The following is a 19,469-nucleotide window of genomic DNA, read 5'->3' on the forward strand; positions in this document are numbered from 1 at the left end:
AACTATGAAAATATTGTCTATCACCCACTAGGGTCTTCCTCCACACCTCCCATAAGTGCAAAGTGGTGTGCACCGTCAGAGGATCAGAACGGAGAGATAGCCAAGCCCGTTTAGGCAACCAGACAGAATCCCGAAGTGGCATCTCTCCCACCAAAGCTTGCTCAATTAAGTGCCATTGTTTCTTTTCCCCCTTCCGATGCCAATCCAGTATGGCTCTCAATTGGGCCGCTGTGTAATACCATCTAAGGTTGGGCACCCCTAGCCCCCCTTGCAACCGAGTTCGATACATGATTTTGTGGGAGAGCCTAGGAGGCCTACGTCTCCATATGAAGGAGAAGATTTTCCGCTGCCATTGTTTCAGCAACTTAGTAGAAAGGTGGATGGGTATTGCTTGAAATAGGTAGCCCAACCTAGGAAGAATGTTCATTTTAATGGAAGAGATGCGGCCAAACCATGACATCTGCTTCACTTTTTTGAAGGAGTTAATAAACATTTAGATAAAGGTGAACCAGTAGATGTAGTGTATTTGGATTTTCAGAAGGCGTTTGTCAAAGTTCCTCATGAGAGGCTTCTAGGAAAAGTAAAAAGCCATGGGATAGGTGGCGATGTCCTTTCGTGGATTACAAACTGGCTAAAAGACAGGAAACAGAGAGTTGGATTAAATGGACAATTTTCTCAGTGGAAGGGATTGGGCAGTGGAGTGCCTCAGGGATCTGTATTGGGACCCACACTTTTCAATATATTTATAAATGATCTGGAAAGAAATATGACAAGTGAGGTAATCAAATTTGCAGATGATACAAAATTATTCAAAGTAGTTAAATCACAAGCAGATTGTAATAAATTGCAGGAAGACCTTGTGAGACTGAAAATTGGGCATCGAAATGGCAGATGAAATTTAATGTGGATAAGTGCAAGGTGATGCATATAGGGAAAAATAACCCATGCTATAGTTACATAATGTTAGGTTCCATATTAGGAGCTACCACCCAAGAAAGAGATCTAGGCGTCATAGTGGATAACATATTGAAATCATCGGTTCAGTGTGCCGCGGCAGTCAAAAAAGCAAACAGAATGTTGGGAATTATTAGAAAGGGAATGGAGAATAAAATGGAAAATGTCATAATGCCTCTGTATCACTGCATGTTGAGACTGCACCTTGAATACTGTGTATAATTCTGGTTGCCACATCTCAAAAAAGATATAGTTGCGATAGAGAAGGTACAGAGAAGGGCGACCAAAATGATAAAGGGAATGGAACAGCTCCCCTATGAGGAAAGACTAAAGAGGTTAGGATTTTTCAGCTTGGAAAAGAGACGCTGAGGGGGGATATGTTAGAGGTGTTTAAAATCATTAGATCTCTATAACGGGTAAATGTGAATTGGTTATTTACTCTTTCGGATAATAGAAAGACTAGGTGGTACTCCATGAAGTTAGCATGTGGTACATTTAAAACTAATAAGAGAAAGTTCTTTTTTACTCAACGCACAATTAAACTCTGGAATTTGTTGCCAGAGGATTTGGTTAGTAGGTATGTGAATCGTGTGCCCGATCGTCTTAATGATTGGGTTTGGCTGGAGGGAGAAAAAAATCTGATCGGTGGAGATGTGAATCGGAATCGGTTCTGATTCACATCGTTAATTTTTTTTTAGTGAGGCCCAACCTTTTAAAATTGACCCCTTACCTTCCCCCACCCTCCCGAACCCCCCCCCCCCAAAACTTTTTACGAGTACCTGGTGGTCCAGTGGGGGCATGGGGACTGATCCCCGCTCTCGGGCCATCCGAGCCATTTTGGCTGCCACTCAAAAATGGCGCCGATGGCCCGTTAAAAAAACCCCCACATGACCCTTTAAAAATGACCCCTTAGCTTCCCCCACCCTCCCGATCCCCCCAAAACATTTTAAAATTACCTGGTGGTCCAGTGGTGGTCCCGGGAGCGATCTCCCGTTCTCGGGCCGTCGGCTGCCACTCATAGAGATGGCGCCGATGGCCCTTTGCCCTTACCATGTGACAGGGTATCCATGCCATTGGCCGGCCCCTGTCACATGGTAGGAGCACTGGCTGGCCGGCGCCATCTTTAACAACCCAGTCTTCTGCAGGCTTGTAAATACTGTCTATAGTTGTTTTAAGTAGGTTTTCCAATCCTCACTATAGACCACAATGTCATTGAGATACACTGCTGCATAGCCATTATGAGGGCACAGGAGGGGATTGTCCACTGGAACATGGCAAGTATTCTGTGCAGTCCAAATGGGAGGACGGTAAACTGGAAGAGACCTCTGAGATAGAGAGGGCTGTCTTCTGTTTTGTTGCAGGAGTGAGGGATACCTACCAATAAACTTTTGTCAGGTCTAGCATGGATATAAAATGGGCAGATCCTAGCCTTTCAGTAAGCTCATTCACTTGGGGCATTGCCTCCAGCTTTGAGATTTCATTGACTTTCTGGAAGTCAATACAGACGTTGAAGCTGCCATCAGGTTTAGGAACTAGTATGATGGGAGATACTAGATTCTTCAATCCTGCCAAGCAGAAACATCTCCTTCACCTTGGCCTCCACAGCAGTATGCTTGGCTTCTGAGACACAGTATGGCTATTACATGTAATAAAATTAAGGCATGCTAGATGGCTCTGTCTCACTACCCTTCTCCTTACTCCCTTTAACTTTACCTCATTTCTCCTCCCTTTCTTCCCCCATCGAAACTCCTCTCTCTATCTTTCCCCTGCCCAGTACCAGGTCCCCCAACCCTTTCCCCACTCTGCATGTCCAGCATGCCCTCCCGCTGGCTAGAAGCAGATATAGATACTCTCTCCCCATCAATTGGTCCCACTATCCCACATTTCTCTCCCTATCTCCCCCCCCTGACCAGCAGCAGAACCCCCTCCTTGCCTCACTCCTTATCAAGCACCAGGTCTCTCTCACTCTCTGAAATACTCACTTCTCTCTGATACTCAAGCACACATGTTGTTCTGCTGTTCCTCATGTACTCAGTCAGAAAGTTCCTTTCACTGAGCAACATACAACAACATCACCTACATTTCCTGTGCTGGCTGCCAGCCCTTCCCCAACCTGCAGCAAGCACCTTCCTCCCCCCATACCCCCATTCTCCAACACCCTCCCTGGGTTTGTTCACAGTTGACTGCTACTCCTCTTTTCTACATTCACACAGGCTGCACTTAATTGGACACTGCTTCTTGTAAGTTGGTCTTGCAGATATTGATTGTCCCTCTCCCCTCTGTTACAGTCATTGATGCTCAAGGTTCCCCTGTCTCACCCTTCCCTTCCTGAGATTAAGCTTGAATTCATCTTTAGGTCCACAGTTCTTTCCCATTGGCTGCCAGTGTCCCACACTGATCTGCTGAGTCCTGGCCCTTCCCACATACTGCTGCACTCTGCTCTGCCTAGGTTAGATATATTTTGTTTTGGCTGGGCAGGAAGGCAGATAGGTCAGACTCCTGGATGGGGGCAGAGAAAGCAGGACTGTCCGGGAGAAAGCAAGATATTTAACCACCCTAAATATGATGCTACCAATCAAGCACCTAAATCGCTTACTAACACTTCCCTTCCTGGTACAAAGCAGTCTCCAATTAATGACTAGTAATTTATCCTAGTCTGTGAGCTTAATTTGTTTATCTATGATTCTTAACAGACCTGCTATTTCTTTTAATTGTGGTCTGGGTTAATTTTGAACCTATGTGTGTAAAGCCAGAATTTTTTTTTAATGTGAATGCTTTAAGTAATTATAATGTACAACTTTACATATCCAAGTGATCATTAATGATAGATAATATTTTTGTAAGTAAGGTATTACAAATCGATCATAGTATGATAGATCTTATGTATAAAATTTTGAGCTTGTATCCCATCTTGTATGTACACATATCTTATGCTTTACAAATCAAGAAAAAATAATATGTATTGAAAAATATTTTTCTTTCTTACAGCTCTGTTGGAGTATTGATAGAGACCTAAGATGCCACCAAAAGCAGGACAAGAGCCACAATATACACCCCCTGATGGAGGATGGGGCTGGGTTGTAGTTTTTGCGGCCTTTATCTCCATTGGATTTTCCTATGCATTTCCAAAAGCGATTACAGTCTTCTTCAAAGAAATTCAAGAGATCTTCCACACATCATATAGCGAGATAGCATGGATATCATCCATTATGTTGGCTGTCATGTATGCAGGAGGTAAGGCATGTGTAACTAGTATTCAAAGATACTGTATATTCAGATAAATTAGCTGTGCAAACGAAACTCAAAGTTGTATTCAAAAACTGCAGTATAACATTAACATCTGAAGAATAAGGAATCAAGTGTAATTGTTATTACAAATAAATAAAGGGCCTCATTTTCCAAGCTTTTATCCCAGGCACAGAATGGGAGAAAGCCTTAGTAAATTGGGTGCAAAATGTACAGATTTTTTTTAAAAAGGTAAATAGGGTATAGTTATTTATTCCTTATATTATGGAAAAAAACTAAACTGAATGAAAAAAAAATCCCTTTTACAGCATAATCTAGCTAGGTAGTCTACTCCAAACTCACTTGCCTTGTTAACATTTTTGTCCTTGTTATTGAAGTAGCAGCCTAATGAGGCATACCCACTGGATCTCCCTTGATTGGCTTAGAAAATGGAGGCCACTTTAAGATGAATTTTCAAAACATTACATGTATACAAATTAGCATATACGCACAGAAGTAGCCATTACTCTCATATTCCATATTTTATAAACCTCCACAATACGCGTATCTTTTTGCTTTTGTGTGCACAATAGATGCTATTTTAAAAGATATGCACATACATTTTCCAACTTATGTCTTTTTATACTTGCTAATTATCTGGCACAAGTGATAATAAATGCATTTATTCTGTAGTACTTATTTGGCAAACTAGGGGAGTTCAGGCTGAAGAATCTGGAGGGTCTTGATGGTTTGGGGAAGGACCGGGCAAACTGTTGAACTAATTAGTTAAACTGGTAATTTCAGTCACTCACAAATGTTTTAAATACACAAGTTATACGTTTAAATCCCGTGATTAAGTTGTACTTTATTTTTTGCATGTATATGTGCATATATTTAAAAATAGGGGGATAAAGTACACATGCTCAATGCATTGCTATAGGTGGTTTCAGTGCATTGCATGTAATCACACATAGGCTTATATACAAATGTATTTTATTTATTTATTTATTTATTTAAAACTATTATAGACCACATCTTCCGATGTTTGAGTGGGTTACAAAAAATATACATATTAAAATGATGAACAAATAAAACAAAATCTGGCTATCATAAAGATAGTGTTCCTGACTGGACAATGGAGAAAGGTCTGTGATGGCAATCCTGAACAAATGAATTTTCAGGGATTTTTTTTGGAAATTTGTGAGTCAGAAATATTGAGCAATTGCAAAGGTAAAGTGTTGCAAAAGTTGGGGGCCAGCTATGGAAAAGGCCTTGTCTCATGTGGATTCAAGGCAAGATTGTCGAGGAGTTGGGGTATCAAGATGTTGTTGCTCGGAGGACCTAAGGCTGCATGTGGGTATGTAAACTCTCAGTGGCACTAACCCAAGGGGGGTTAAGCTGATGCAGTAGGTAATGAATCATGGTAGGTTTTAATACTGAATGTGCCACTGTATGGGTAACCGATGCAGCGAAAACAGGACTGTTGTTATGTGATCTCTAATGCCTGTTCCAGTACAGCTGAGTTTTGGATGATTTAAAAAATCATAGTGTATTATGTGTTAAACCAATGAACGGTGAATTGCAATAGTCAAACAATGGAAAAATAAAAAATGGTTCTAAAGTCTGAAGGATTCAGTAATGGCCTTATGTGTCTTAAAAGTTTTAGCTTGGCATAAGAAATCTTAACAATTGAAGAGATATGTGGTTTCATAGTCAACTGGGCATCAAATGTAATTTCTAAATTGGGAACCTTTTTGGATATGAGAATGGTGTGATCCTCAAAAGTGAAATTCTTTGGGATTGTAAATCTGATGGAATTATGACAGATGTTTTGTTTTTTTTAACATTGAGAGCCAATCTGTTATACGAGAGAGCCATGTCTTGATGCTGGAAAGGCACTGAATGAGAAAATCCTGAGTTAAAGCCCATGATGATTTGATGGGAAAGAAAAGCCATATGCCATCTGCAAAAGATTTGTAAGATAAGCCTAGGCTAGACAGAAGATGTCAGAATGGAGTTAGGTAGATAATGAAAAAAAAATGTGTGTATTTTATAATATGCGCGTGCATGTGATAAAATACTATGACAAAACTACGCACGACCACATACATGCGTATATGCCACCCCATGCAATTATTTTAAAGTTATCCTCCCCAGTGTCTAAGGTAAAGACAGGAGGTTTCTTCTTCTGGGACTGTCTCAGTTCTGTTTCTTAGCCCATCGATAGGCATCTTTGTAAAAATAGTACCTAGCTTCCCTGTCCTTTGAGGGTGCTATGAGCATGTCTTTTGCAGGACTCCAAATTGCAAGATTTGGGCCTGCATGGCTCTTTTAGTGGATAGCAGTTTTTAAGAGTTTCATCCAGCTGAAAAACTGAATTTAATTCATATATTCACCTTCATGCATCCATATTTCACTTTTAATAAAATGATTTTAAACAGTTCAGATGTTCAGTATAGCATTTTTAATATCCCAGGATTATAATACTGTAACAGTTTGTTATTTCTGTAACTTTGTTAGGAGATTGAATGTGTAAACATTAGCAAGAGACTGTTAAATTCACTTTGACAGTCAATTATAAATAAGAAAGCAATTTGCCTTGCAGTCTACACTAATCTGTACCCACCTGCTCAATAGAAATCAAATCAGAAGGAGAGACATGAGACAGCATTGCACATGACTATACTAATTTGGATTTGTTGCAAGAACGGGAAAAACTCTCATAGAACTCAAGTATATTAATTGATTAAAAACTATGACAATAGCTAATTATATTACAAAAGGTAGTGAGCAGATGCATAACTTAGATATTTACAGGAATATGTAGTGTTAAGTAGAAAAAGTAATATAACTAAGGATATTCAAATGTGAATGGCTTGTCCAAATTTCTAGTTTAGATTTTTTTGGCATCAAGGACCAGGAGTGATCTTGGATGAGGGAAGGGGGTAAGTTTGAGGGAAGCGAGTCTGGATTGCCATCAGGGAAGCTATTTGCCATAATTGAAAAATTTTCTGTCTTATGCCCCCAGCTGCTTTTTCTCTGAGTAGCCCGTTTGTAACCCTCCATATCTGTTTTTGGTGCTATCTGGCCCTGATGCCTTATAAAAATTAAGATAAAAATTTCAGGGGAAAACTGTTCCATTTCAAATTGTATGCATTGTTAAACAAGGTTGATGGCAAGCTTGTGGTATGGTTTCATCATCCAACCTTTGTTGAATTTTGTGTAAAATCAATAAAAGTACATCAAGGTCAGTTAGGGCCCTTCATGCCAGCCAAAGAGAAAAAGCACTATAATGGTCTTTTACTGCACAAACTCTCAAAGGTGAACTTTAAAAGCACGGTAGATACCGAAATTAGGGGATGCACGAAGATATCGGGCTCACTCACATCAACTGTATTTTAAAAAGCACCCATATATGCACGTAGATGCCATGGCACGCACATCTCAAAAGTTTCAAAAAGAGGCAGCAATGGGCATGGTCTGGGAAGGGCATGGAGATTTCGGGGCCTGGCCAAGAGATGTGCATGTAAATACACATGCACCTTGACGCATGCCAAGGTCCCCTGCTACGTAAGTAACTTTATTTATGCTATGGAGGATGTGTAAATTATTTAAAAAAAAAAAGGATCAAGCCATTTCTGAGGGGTTTAAAGGGTCTGGGGTAACTGGGGGGAGTGTAGATTATCAAACTAGGGGGGTTGGAGGATCTAGCTGTTAACTGTGTAAACTGGTGGACGAACTGGAAAACTGGGAATGTCGTGGGCGTGCATCCCTATTAAAATCACCCGACTTACGCAGTAGAAGGGGGTTTGCCCGCCCATGTGCAGGCCTATGTAAAATTAGAAGCACATGTGCACGTGGCCAGGCTGTTTTATAACGTGTGCTCATATATGCGCGCATGTTATAAAATAGCTGCATTCCTGGGATTGGGCTGATGCACACACGCAACTGTGCACTCGCATGCCAATTTGAAAATTACCATCTTATTTTTTTATTTATAGTTCTTATGTCCTGCGAATCCAGACTCTTATTTATTCTAGGCGTGCTTTATATTTGATCCGTAAACATTTAAATTATGATCCACGAAGTCAAAACATCATAAAATACAAAAACAATTTAATTAAAAACAGCAATCAAATCTAAGTGAAAGCTATTTGAAAGAGATTAGTTTTTTGCTTCTTTTAAAAGAACTTGTAATCAGAGATTTTGCAGAGCTCCTGAGGCAAGGCATTCCACAAAGACAGACCTATTACCGAAAAGGCCCACTTATATTTCACCTGCAACTGAGCTGCTTTAAGTGAGGGCATAATTAAAAGAAGATTTCTTTTAGAGCATAAGGATTGCCTGGTAATATATGAATGTTCTAAGTGCATTATTCAAGTACTTCGGTCTGTACCCTGAGAGGGCCTTGAAAACTGAAGTCAAGAACGTAAATATTATCCTGTGTGTTACAGGATACAAAATTGGTGACACATGATTGTTAAAGGCATAAGGATGTATGAACCAAGCAACCATGTCCTGCAGCAGCTATAACATTTTGGTGTTATATGCAGAAATTTCCTTTTAACAATAAAATGCAATAATCAGTTGAGGAAACAATAAAAACCTGAACCATAGGATGAAAATCTTGAATTGAAAGACTATATTTTAATCTCCTATCTGGTCATAACTTAAACAATGGGGCGGATTTTCATACTCCGCGAATAGGCCTACTTTTGTTTGCGCTCAGGCGCAAACAAAAGTACGCTGAATTTTAGTAGATACGCGCGGAGCCGCGCGTATCTGCTAAAAACCTGGATCGGCGCGCGCAAGGCTATCGATTTTGTATAGCCGGCGCGCGCCGAGCCGCGCAGCCTACCCCCGTTCCCTCCAAGGCCGCTCCGAAATCGGAGCGGCCTCGGAGGGAATCCTCTAACGCCCTCCCCTCACCTTCCCCTCCCTTCCTCTACCTAACCCACCCACCCGGCCCTGTCTAAACCCCCCCCTTACCTTTGTTGGGGGATTTACGCCTCCCGGAGGGAGACGTAAATCCCCGCGCGCCAGCGGGCCTCTTGCGCGCTGGGCCGCGACCTGGGGGCGGGTACGGAGGGCGCGGCCACGCCCCCGGACCGCCCCAGGCCGTAGCCACGCCCCCGGACCGCCCCGGGCCGTAGCCACACCCCCGGAACGCTCCCGACATGCCCCGAAAACGCCACGCTGTTCGGGCCCGCCCCCGACACGCCCCCCGACACGCCCCCTCCGAAAACCCCGGGACTTACGCGAGTCCCGGGGCTCTGCGCGCGCCGGTAGGCCTATGTAAAATAGGCTTACCGGCGCGCAGGGCCCTGCTCGCCTAAATCCGCCTGGATTTGGGCGGATTTAGGCGAGCAGGGCTCTGAAAATCCGCCCCAATGTGAATCACAAAATGTCCTTTAATTGTGGCTAAAAGGTAAAATCAGAGTCTAATAAAACCCCCACGTCACGGACAACCTCATGCAGTGCATTGAAAGAAGTTATATCAATGCACTGAACATGCATACTTTTCCTACCTATTTTAAAAATTATACGTATGTATATGAAAATAAAGTGAAAATTGGTATATTTTAAAACATATACCTAAGTGAAATTACTATTTTACCAATTACGCCACCAGTTCATCCAGTCCTTATCCAGGTCATTGAGACCCTCCTGGTTCTTTAGTTTAAACTCCCCTCAGTTCACCCAGACCTCCCACCCAGCCAGTAATACACACTAAACATGTTTAATATCACTTATGCAAGATAATTAATAGGTGTAAAATTATGCAAGTTGGCAAATCTATAGAGATAATTTTCAAAGAACCTACGCACATAAATGTAACATATTATTGTAGTAATTTTCAAAAGTCATTTATTCTAGTAAAGTGCACTTGCATGAATAAATCCTATGGAGAATTCAATGGCATATATTGTAGCAACTTTCAAAAGTCTACTTAATTGAGTTAAGTGAATTTATACATGTAAAACCCAATTTGACAAAAACAGAAATTCTATTAATAGGAAAGAAGCTAGATAAATTTCATTTCTCTATGGGTAGCCACACTGTGCATTCTTCTAATGAGATAAAATCTTTTGAGTTAGTCTAGATTCTAGTTGTTTTATGGGAAATCACATCAGCTCAGTCCTCCGTACAGCCTACCTCGTGAGACAATTAAAATCATTCTTAACCTTTAAGGCTCTAAAATCCATGGTTTATGCCCTTGCGATCTCAGTTCTAGATTACTGTAATGCTACGTACTGGGGGGTTACTGAGTACTTTAATTAGAAAACTTCAAGTGGTTCAAAACATGGCAGCTAGAATTGTAGTGGGTCGTGCTAGGCGCCAATCTGTAGCTCCTCTATTGGAAAAACTACAGCAGCTCCCAGTAAGATTACGATGTATGTTTAAAGTTCTTATTTACCCTTGCTTTTAAGATCTTACATGGGACTGGTCCCCTCATATGTCATCTAGACTGTGCTGGAAGTCCTCACTCAGAGAAGTGTGCTCTCAGCATAATTATCTACTTCAATCCCCATCTCCGAGAACTTTTGGCATGTAAAATTGCATAAAAGATCATTCTCTACTTCAGTTCCTGATGCCTAGAATAATCTCCCCTATTGATCAGGGAAGAAACTTGCTTAATGCATTTTTACCATCAATTAAAGTCCTGGCTGATGACTTCTGAGCTCTGAAATCAACCTAGCGCTTTTAAGAATTTGAAGCTAAAGTTTCCCTAATCCAATATTGTTTTTAATCAATTGTTTTTATTTTATTGCATTGTTTTAATTTATTGTTTCCTTTTGCTGCACATCGCTTTGGAAAGACTTATTGTAAGTTTTGGAAGGCAATTCTAATCTTATAAATAAGTAAATGCTCTTTAAAATCGGGCCATATGCGTGTAAGCATCTTTTAAAATAACTTATGGGAGTAAATGTTGGCCCCAACCTAGAACACCCCCTTTGTATATAGATATATGTGAACACAAAAGCAAAAACATCCATTGTGTTTGAGTTTAATAAAACAATATATTTGTGATTAGATGCTACTTACACATGCATATGCTAATTTTTACACACGTAAATCTTTGAAAATTCACCTCACATAGTTTAAAGACATTTCCATAAGAGGAAATTATGTCACAGGGAGGTTGCATATAGATCATAAATAGGACTGAGGGGAATGCAGAACGCACACCAGTAAACAAAGCATTCCATTCAAAGTAATTGTCATTGACTGTTAGCTGTTGCTGACGACATGGCAGAAATGAGATAAACTATGCTAGTATGGACCTGCTTTTACCTAACAACCTTAACCTTTGAAGAAGAATTACGTGACTGACATGCCAAAGAGAGAACACTTAAAAGGATAAAGATGCAGTGGTTTGACTATGTATTATTTTATTTTATTTTCAAAGAGTATTGAGAGATTTGTTTGGTATGCATATCCAGTGTGGTTTTTGTGTTATGAAAAAAGTACCTAAAATGGCGTTGCGATCAATTATACCATAAAGTGATCAGATTTTTTGGCATCAGGTTCTTTATATGTACTTTTATTTCTTTTGTCTGATACTTCAGTTTGGTCAATAGTGTTTTGCTTCAGTGTATTAATAGACTGGTATTGTCTAAAGTATTATACAAACTATTGAGCTTGGTTACAGTGTTTCAAATAAAAGTATATTATTATAGAGATTACTGACGTCTTAGTATTCTGAATGTTACAACAACACATTGCATTGGCAGAGACAAAGGCCTCAGGCTGGTTTTGAAAATCAGGAACAAAACCTAAGAGGATAAAAGCAAAGAATCCAAGGGTATTAGAACATATTCAGAAAGATCCAGATTATTTTTTTATGTAGAAAGGTCAGGAGCATAGAGAAGGTAAGGCTATCATCCTAGGTGCTAAGATATCATTACAAAATGTATCTTATTTAAACCTGATATTGGTAGCCATATTGATCCTGCAAAAATTGGATTGTTTGCATAATTTGCAAATAATTATTTAAGATCTAAAATAATACATTTCTTATATTAGCCCATTTAATTCCATTCATGGACCCACTTACATTCTGTAACCAGAACTCATCAAGCATTAACTATGAGTACTCAGGCCTAGCACCAGCACAGCACTGATCGCCTGAGTGACCTAACACATCCTAGTTACAGCATGATTTACTGTTCAGCTGCACTGTCTCCTTTGCTGCTGTGGCTATCATCATCACCAGGTTACTCTTTTTAGAGTTCCTTCAGGAATAACCAGAGGACCAGATGATGCAGGATATAGAATGTGGTACCTGTTGATGTGTAAACCTTGCCCTATTCTCATGTTGGGCACAGGAGTTTCAGTGGGACCCATGTCCCTGGGTTATTTTCTCCTACAGTAGAGAAAGATAAAGTCTTTCAAGGCCTTTAGGCTGTTGGGAGGTCCTTGTGTCAATTGTCAAAGTCATGGTATACAGAAATAAAATCACACCACACTGCTTTGGAAGCTGTTCAAAAATAAATCTTTTTACTGGATAACTTATGTCACATGAACACGTAATTATAGTAATAAATTTACCCACTCCCACTGTCTCTGACATAATATATAATGAGGTCCATATTCTGCCACTGTGTGGCTCAGCTAGTTAGCCAGGTAAACATATCCGGTTAACTTGGCCCATATATTTAGCAGTGTGGCCACATAGCCGAATATATTTGGTTATCCTAAATTTAGTTGGATAAATTCTCATTCTGCCCGCAACTTAGGACCTCATTTTCTAAAGTATCGCAGGTCTGCGGTACTTTAGAAAAATGCGGTAATGAGGGGTGGGGGGCTGAAACGGAGGGGCGGTCCTGCGCTAGCCGGCAGCGATCGCACGTCCACGGTGCGATCGCTGCCGGCATCGTGCCCAATAAACTACATCATAGAAGGTGTAGTTATTGGGCGCGAAATAGGCAGCGAAAAAGCCCTTACCTTTTTGCTGTCCGCACAGTCCTCGTAGAGTCGGCCCCGGTGATGCCCCAACTCCTCCTCTTCCAGGGTCGACTCCACCCTGATGTAGGTAGCGCAGGCGTGCGCTACCTTTGCTAGCTATCGCAGGCTTGCGCTGTTAGCACAAGTCTGCGATAGCCTTAGAAAATAAGGCCCTTAGCTGGCTAAGTATTTAATCAGATAGCTAGTTATCCGGCTAAGTGGTGGCACTTCAGTAGGGGCACATATTTAGCCACTGCTGCTTAGCTGGATAACTCCTAATTTCTCCAACTAAATGCACTGAATATCGCCCTCACAGTATCTGTGAAGATTTAGTAAGAAGCACTTTGGTGACACCCTCACAAGTATTATTTTTGAGGATGAGGTGGGTAGGATACTTTATGTGTGTTTATTAAGTTTCCACTAGCTATGGAAACTGTTTATAATTATTTGAATGGATCATGGTCTTTCCACCCTGATGTAAGGGGGGTGGTTTGGGTCATGGTGTTAGATTTTTAATATATTCACTGTTTTACTATTGGATAATATATATAATGAATGTATTTTATGTACTTTTTTATTGATTGAAGTATTTGTATTTATGAATTGCATGTTCTGAAATTGTTGTTATGCTGTATTACTTTTTTTATTGGTTTTTATGCTGATGTTATATAACATGTGTTGAAAACAGGTTTCTCATTAAAAGGCATGCCCAACTGAAATTAGATTAGATATGATAAGTGTCATACACAAGTTCAAACTTTTTTTCACTATTGCTTTTATGGCTAACATTTCAAATCCTTGTCCCTGTGCCATTTATTTAGGTCTTGGTGGATTGATAGCTATGATATATAGTTTATTCTGAGTCTTAAAGGTTTAGTTTGCTCCATTCATCAAACTGCTCATTAAAGTAACCAGTATTTTCTGGAGAACACCTGAGATCCAAGATACTTGACAGACTACAGAGTATGGTTTATTAATCATCATGATCATTGGTAAAACTGTAGAGATTCTATTGCTTTACCAGCTAGTTTCTTGTGCTTGTTAATTGACAACTTTACTTTAATAGCAAGTTATTATCTTATGACATTTTTGCAAAAAAGCAATAAAAATAATTCAGTAGGATCTTATAAGAATTGTAATCACACAGTATGTTTATCGCTTGCTTCATATTAAGAGTGAATGGTATTCAATTATAGGACACCATCTGGTAATCCATATGGCCTTGCAGATCGCTTCAGCAAATAGGTCAAGCACATTGCTCATCCCATTAATAAAACACTAAGCAGAAAAAGCAAATGTAAGAAATATCAATTTGAAACAGTTTTTGACTTAATCCTACATTAATATCCACTATGTAGTCAATGTATCAAACATTTAGCTTATCACAAAATTGTTTTGAGTTTATGAAGCTGTGCTGTGGTGTTTGGAGAGAATGTAGGGCAGTCATCTGTAGAACTGAAAATTGCACTGAGTCATGTTTAAAAAAAATGTATATATACATACATGTGGCAACTTGGGTGATAGTAGCTTGGAAACAGGCAGAAAATAAGGAGGCAAATTATGGTTGTTCCTTAGATGCAATTTATTTTCAGTGAAAAAAACAAAATCAAAACAGTCAGCTCACCTTAACTTCAGGTAATACAGAGTCCTTAAATGTAACAGGTCTTATCGTACAATGGATCTCTGCCTGCTCCCAGGCCCTGAGTTCTTAAATTCTGGTGAGGGACTCATCCTTTCACAAAGGATTCCCTGTGGTGTGGATTTTAAGAAGAACTTGGTGAGACAGCTGTGCCTGGTCCTTTAAGGTAGTCCACGGGTGTTTTCACAATGCATTGAAGTAGGATGGTCCATTATAGGTTAATTTTGTAGCATCATGCATAAGTTAGCCAGCACATATGCACAAAAGTTGCACCAATTTCCAAAGCAAACCTATGCATATAAGTCCACAACAATAATTATCCTAGCAAATCTATACACTTATAATTGCACCTGCTATTTGATGCATGTAATTTTGTCTAGAGAATTTACAGGTATACTTTTTAAAATCCAGAAGTATGTGTTTTATTACTAACCCTGTCTGGACTCCTCCCCCGGAATATCTCTCCTCATATGCATGAAGTACAAACATGTAGTGTGTGTGTGTGTAATTTTGCATACTTATTGGTTATGCAATTTTCTAAAGTACCATTTCTATGAGTAAATCACCACTTTACCAACAGAAATCTCTTTTGAAATTTAGCCTCCGGATTTCTCTGTACAACACTGTATTCATCTGGTGTGAGTGAATACTCTGTATAAATCAAGATATTAACTGTGGATTAAATTAGTGATGAGGGATTCTAAATGTCCATCATCTTTTTCTTTTGTATTATAGTGTTTTGTTTCTTCTGTATTTATTTTTTCCTTTGTTTTGCTTCCCCAATTTTGTCTGCGCTAGTTATGCAACAGTTAGTAATGTAGATTTCCTTTTTTGAACTGCCGTGTTTATTTTTTTGGCATTTTTTATTTTTTTGCCTCTATATGTGATGCATTTATTTTGGCCTTGTTATGTTATTGATTGACTGGGATTTTTGAAATCTGAATAAATACAAATATGTAACCCTTTTCCTTAGAGGAGCATATTCTCCAAGGGCACACAGAAAATAATTTCTTTCTTTAGGGGCTGTCTTTTTTTGCCACTTATCCCCTTCTAATGCCGTTACCCCAAGGGTGAGTTATTCCTGTGGAAGGAAGCTATTGATTGTGGCCCAGGTGGTGAGGTAAATCTTTTATCTGTGTCTATCAGAATTGGTGAACTGCTGCTTGGCTAGGACAGATGAAACAGGACACAGTACTGGGTGTTCAAAGAAAGATTTTACTGATTGTTTTAAAATATAATCAGTGTCCATATACAATTAACAGATGCATGTTCCTTCTCTCTGTGTGTGAGCCACAAACTCAGGTTTCTTGAGGAACTCCTAGCTCTTCTTCCTTAAGTATCCAGGAAACCCAGCCTCTTGAGGGAAATCCTATTCTGCACAGGGTCCCCTTTAGTAAAGAACAGTCCTACCTAAGTCCTCTATTGATCTGAAATGTTTACCCAGTCTGTGCCTGTGTCCCATGGGATGAAGATCCTGTGGAGGATCTTCTGATGTCTTCATTCTTTTCTGTAAGGATCTGACCTACCAGTAGAAAAGGTCAAAATCCCATTGCAGGACTGAGCTGATATAGCCCCAGCCCCAAATAAGGAGAGATGGTTGAAAGAACCTCCTAAAAAAACCCAAAAAAACCTGATAAAAATTCTTTTAACAGACAAAATCTTCTCTGGAGTGAGCACTGAAACTGTAGTTCCTGGAAGTCTACAGATCTTCAGTTTCCTGGCCTCTGGATCTTGGGGGTTGCCATTTCCAAAAAGCTCCAGGTTCTTACCTCCAGTCACAAAAATCCTTAAATAAGTCAAAACTCTCAATCAATGTCTCTCTTAACTTCAGCTTAGCCCTGTGTTGGCAGGTAATGCATAGAAGGGATTTCCGTTAAAAGTTCACCTAATGAGGGGTATAAACCTCACTTAGGAAACAAAAACTGATGGAGCGCTTTCCTCTTCTAAAAAAAAACTAAATAAAAACACCTATAAAGAAACTTAAAAAAACCCCACATCTCTTAGCTCCTACTTATAGGCAAGGTCCACCCACTCAGGCAGCCTCTAATGGAAGAGCTGAAGTGTGGCATTCCTGCAAGATTTTTCATAGGCTGATAGGGACATCTAGTGGCCAACTCAGATGGATGCCACAAATATATTTACAAAAATCATCATAATAAAATTAGTTCTTTAGTTTCTCTTCTTCAGAGAAAAGTTCAAGATTAATTACTCCTTATTCAAAAGTGAATTCAAAAATTGGGTTTCATACTCTTTGCAAGCAATATTAGAAATATCCATGTGTAACATAACATATCTTATTCTTTCTTGTTTTCATTCTCATCCTTGATTTTCTCCTTTGTTTTGTGTAGTTGGAAATGACAGGGAAGGGACGGGGAAAAGGTTTCAAGGATAATCAATTAACTTATACAACAGGGCCATAGAAAACATAATGAGCATTTCTATAATTAATTAGGCATTCACATGGAAATTTTGAGAGAACCATTGCTATCAAGTGAGGTACTCTAGGTCTCATCAATAAAAATTGTCTCCTCTCTTTCTGTGTACTTTTTTCTACATCAGGAAAAATCCTATCTTCATATTGAGATAAAGGTCCGTGTGCTATCTAGAAAAATCCTAAGGACTCAGTTTCTATCTGGGTCAAGCACAAAAGTCAAAATAAGAGTAGGTGAAACTTCTAAATTCTACAGATATTTCCAGAATAATTGTCAGATCCAGCCTATTAAACAATAATTGAGAAGCAGACTATTTGACCCACTTCAACCATCCTCCCTCCTCTCCTTCCTGCTATGGCTCTCTGTCCTCCCAGAGACTGGGGCTGAAGGAACAACATGATCTTGGGAGGTCATGATCAAGCTGAAGGTGCAGCCTGGTCCTACCGAGCCATGATCCGAACTGAGGACCTTACTTTCCAAAAACTCCACTCTGCCCAGGCAAGCAGACGAGTGGATTTTTAAAACTCTGGTTATACAATGGTATTGCTCTTCTGAGAATCAATCTTGTTATTATGGCACAGGTGCAGTGATGAGGTGAGAATTGATTTAGAGTTGGGAGACTTTAAAGAGTTGGCATTTGTTTTAATCCATTCAATTTTACATGTGTTTCGGAATTATGCAAACATGCTTATAGTCTTTTTGTCCTTTTGCATGTATCCGGTGTGCACGTGCAGGCATATGAATGAATGAATGGATAGACACACAGACAGGCATGTTTAATGCAGGGCACATACAAATGACCATTGGGAAAGGGGGAGAGACATTCTGAAAATCTATATATCTCCCACTGTAAGAGGGGCACTTTCATCTCAGGATGGGTTTGGGGGGGGGGGGGGCAGTGTTACAAGGGTCTACAAGGGTCTACAAACCCTTGCACTCTTGGCAGACCAATGTAACCCCCCACCCCAAAACCTACCCTGAATTGAAAATGCTCCTCTTACAGTGGGAGAAATATAGAGTGTCAGATTTTCTCTCCCCCCCCCCCCCCCCCCCCCCCCGGAGTTCAGGATCCCTCTGGCCCAATATCTCCAGAACATGTGCCTCATCAGGACTAGTTGTAAAGTTATGCAGGTAACCTGGCATGCATTGCCATGTTCAACAATGCTAAATTCGGGGGTTACATGCGTAAGTCATGGCCCCATCAGTCCAGAATGCCCATTCCCAGCCCCTTTTTTCCCTCCTTATTCTTGTTGCGCACACAAGTATGTACGTGTGCGCTTCCCGGCTTCTTAAAATTCGGCATTGCTCGCATGCGGCTCACATACATGTGTAGGGGCCGTTTTTGTGCAAGCAACACTTTTACAATCTACCTGTAAATCTTAAAATATCTGCTTTGCACCTTTCAGTGCCTGGACTACATACCAGAGGTTCCCAAACTGTGGGTTATGACCCCAGTTGGGGGTCGCAAAATTGTCTTATGAGGGTCGCAAGCACGTCAGCAATTCAAAAAAAAATATTGCAAATACAGGCAGCGCATATGATTGCTGACGAAGGAGAGTGGAGTAGGGAGCCATGTGTGCCTGCTTGTAGTGGAGAGCAGACCAGGGAGCGTTGTTTGCCTGCCTCTAGAGGAGAGTGGAGCAGGGGGCCTCCTGTGCTTGCCTCTGCTTGAGAGTGGAACCCAGAGTGTGGAACAAGTATTCGATTTTCTCTCACCATCACTGTTTACTGTTCCAAATCACAGCTACCTCGACCCTCCTGTCACCATTCCCAGCAAGATCCTGTTTACCTCCTTACTCCACCCCCTCTTGGGCATCTTCTGTGCTCAAATACTCCCCCTCCAGCAATCACTGCAGAGTCAGCCGCACATTTTGCCTGCTCACTGCCTTCCTCTTCCAGGCTTTCTTCATCCTTCACTGCCATAGCTGCCAAAACATGAAAAATTAAGGCCCTCTATGGGCCTGCAACAACCCCCTAAATGTCACTGCATCGGTGGAGTTGCTGACATCCAAGGACGCAGGAGCAATCCCCCACCAGGATATCTATTGAAAATGGTGGCACCATGTTGGCATACCAAAGACCAAATTAAAAAATAATTAAATCCTGACTTCAGCTCTGATTCCCCCCTTCTCTCCCAATGGTTAAAAAGAAAATTCTGCTGACAGTCCCAACTGCCTTCAGTTCCTCCTCCCGATGGCCATATTTTTATAAAAATTGTGCCTGCAGCTCCAACCCCCTTCCCTTATCCCTCCCAATTGACATATTTAAAA

At 40.4% G+C, this 19,469-nt stretch overlaps 1 protein-coding gene across 4 annotated transcripts in view; it reads left to right on the top strand.

Moving 5' to 3' along the window:
• SLC16A7 (solute carrier family 16 member 7) overlaps positions 1–19,469 on the top strand; it is a 256,587-nt gene that overhangs the window by 136,961 nt on the left and 100,157 nt on the right. For all 4 annotated transcript variants that reach the window (XM_029617156.1, XM_029617157.1, XM_029617158.1 and 1 more), the window contains exon 2: positions 3,943–4,188. In XM_029617156.1, the coding sequence (XP_029473016.1) occupies positions 3,972–4,188 (217 nt within the window). In that variant the 5' untranslated portion in view covers positions 3,943–3,971. The remainder of the gene's footprint in view (positions 1–3,942; positions 4,189–19,469) is intronic.

Source organism: Rhinatrema bivittatum, chromosome 9, assembly GCF_901001135.1.
Source record: "Rhinatrema bivittatum chromosome 9, aRhiBiv1.1, whole genome shotgun sequence".
In the NCBI taxonomy this organism is placed as follows: Eukaryota; Metazoa; Chordata; class Amphibia; order Gymnophiona; family Rhinatrematidae; genus Rhinatrema; species Rhinatrema bivittatum.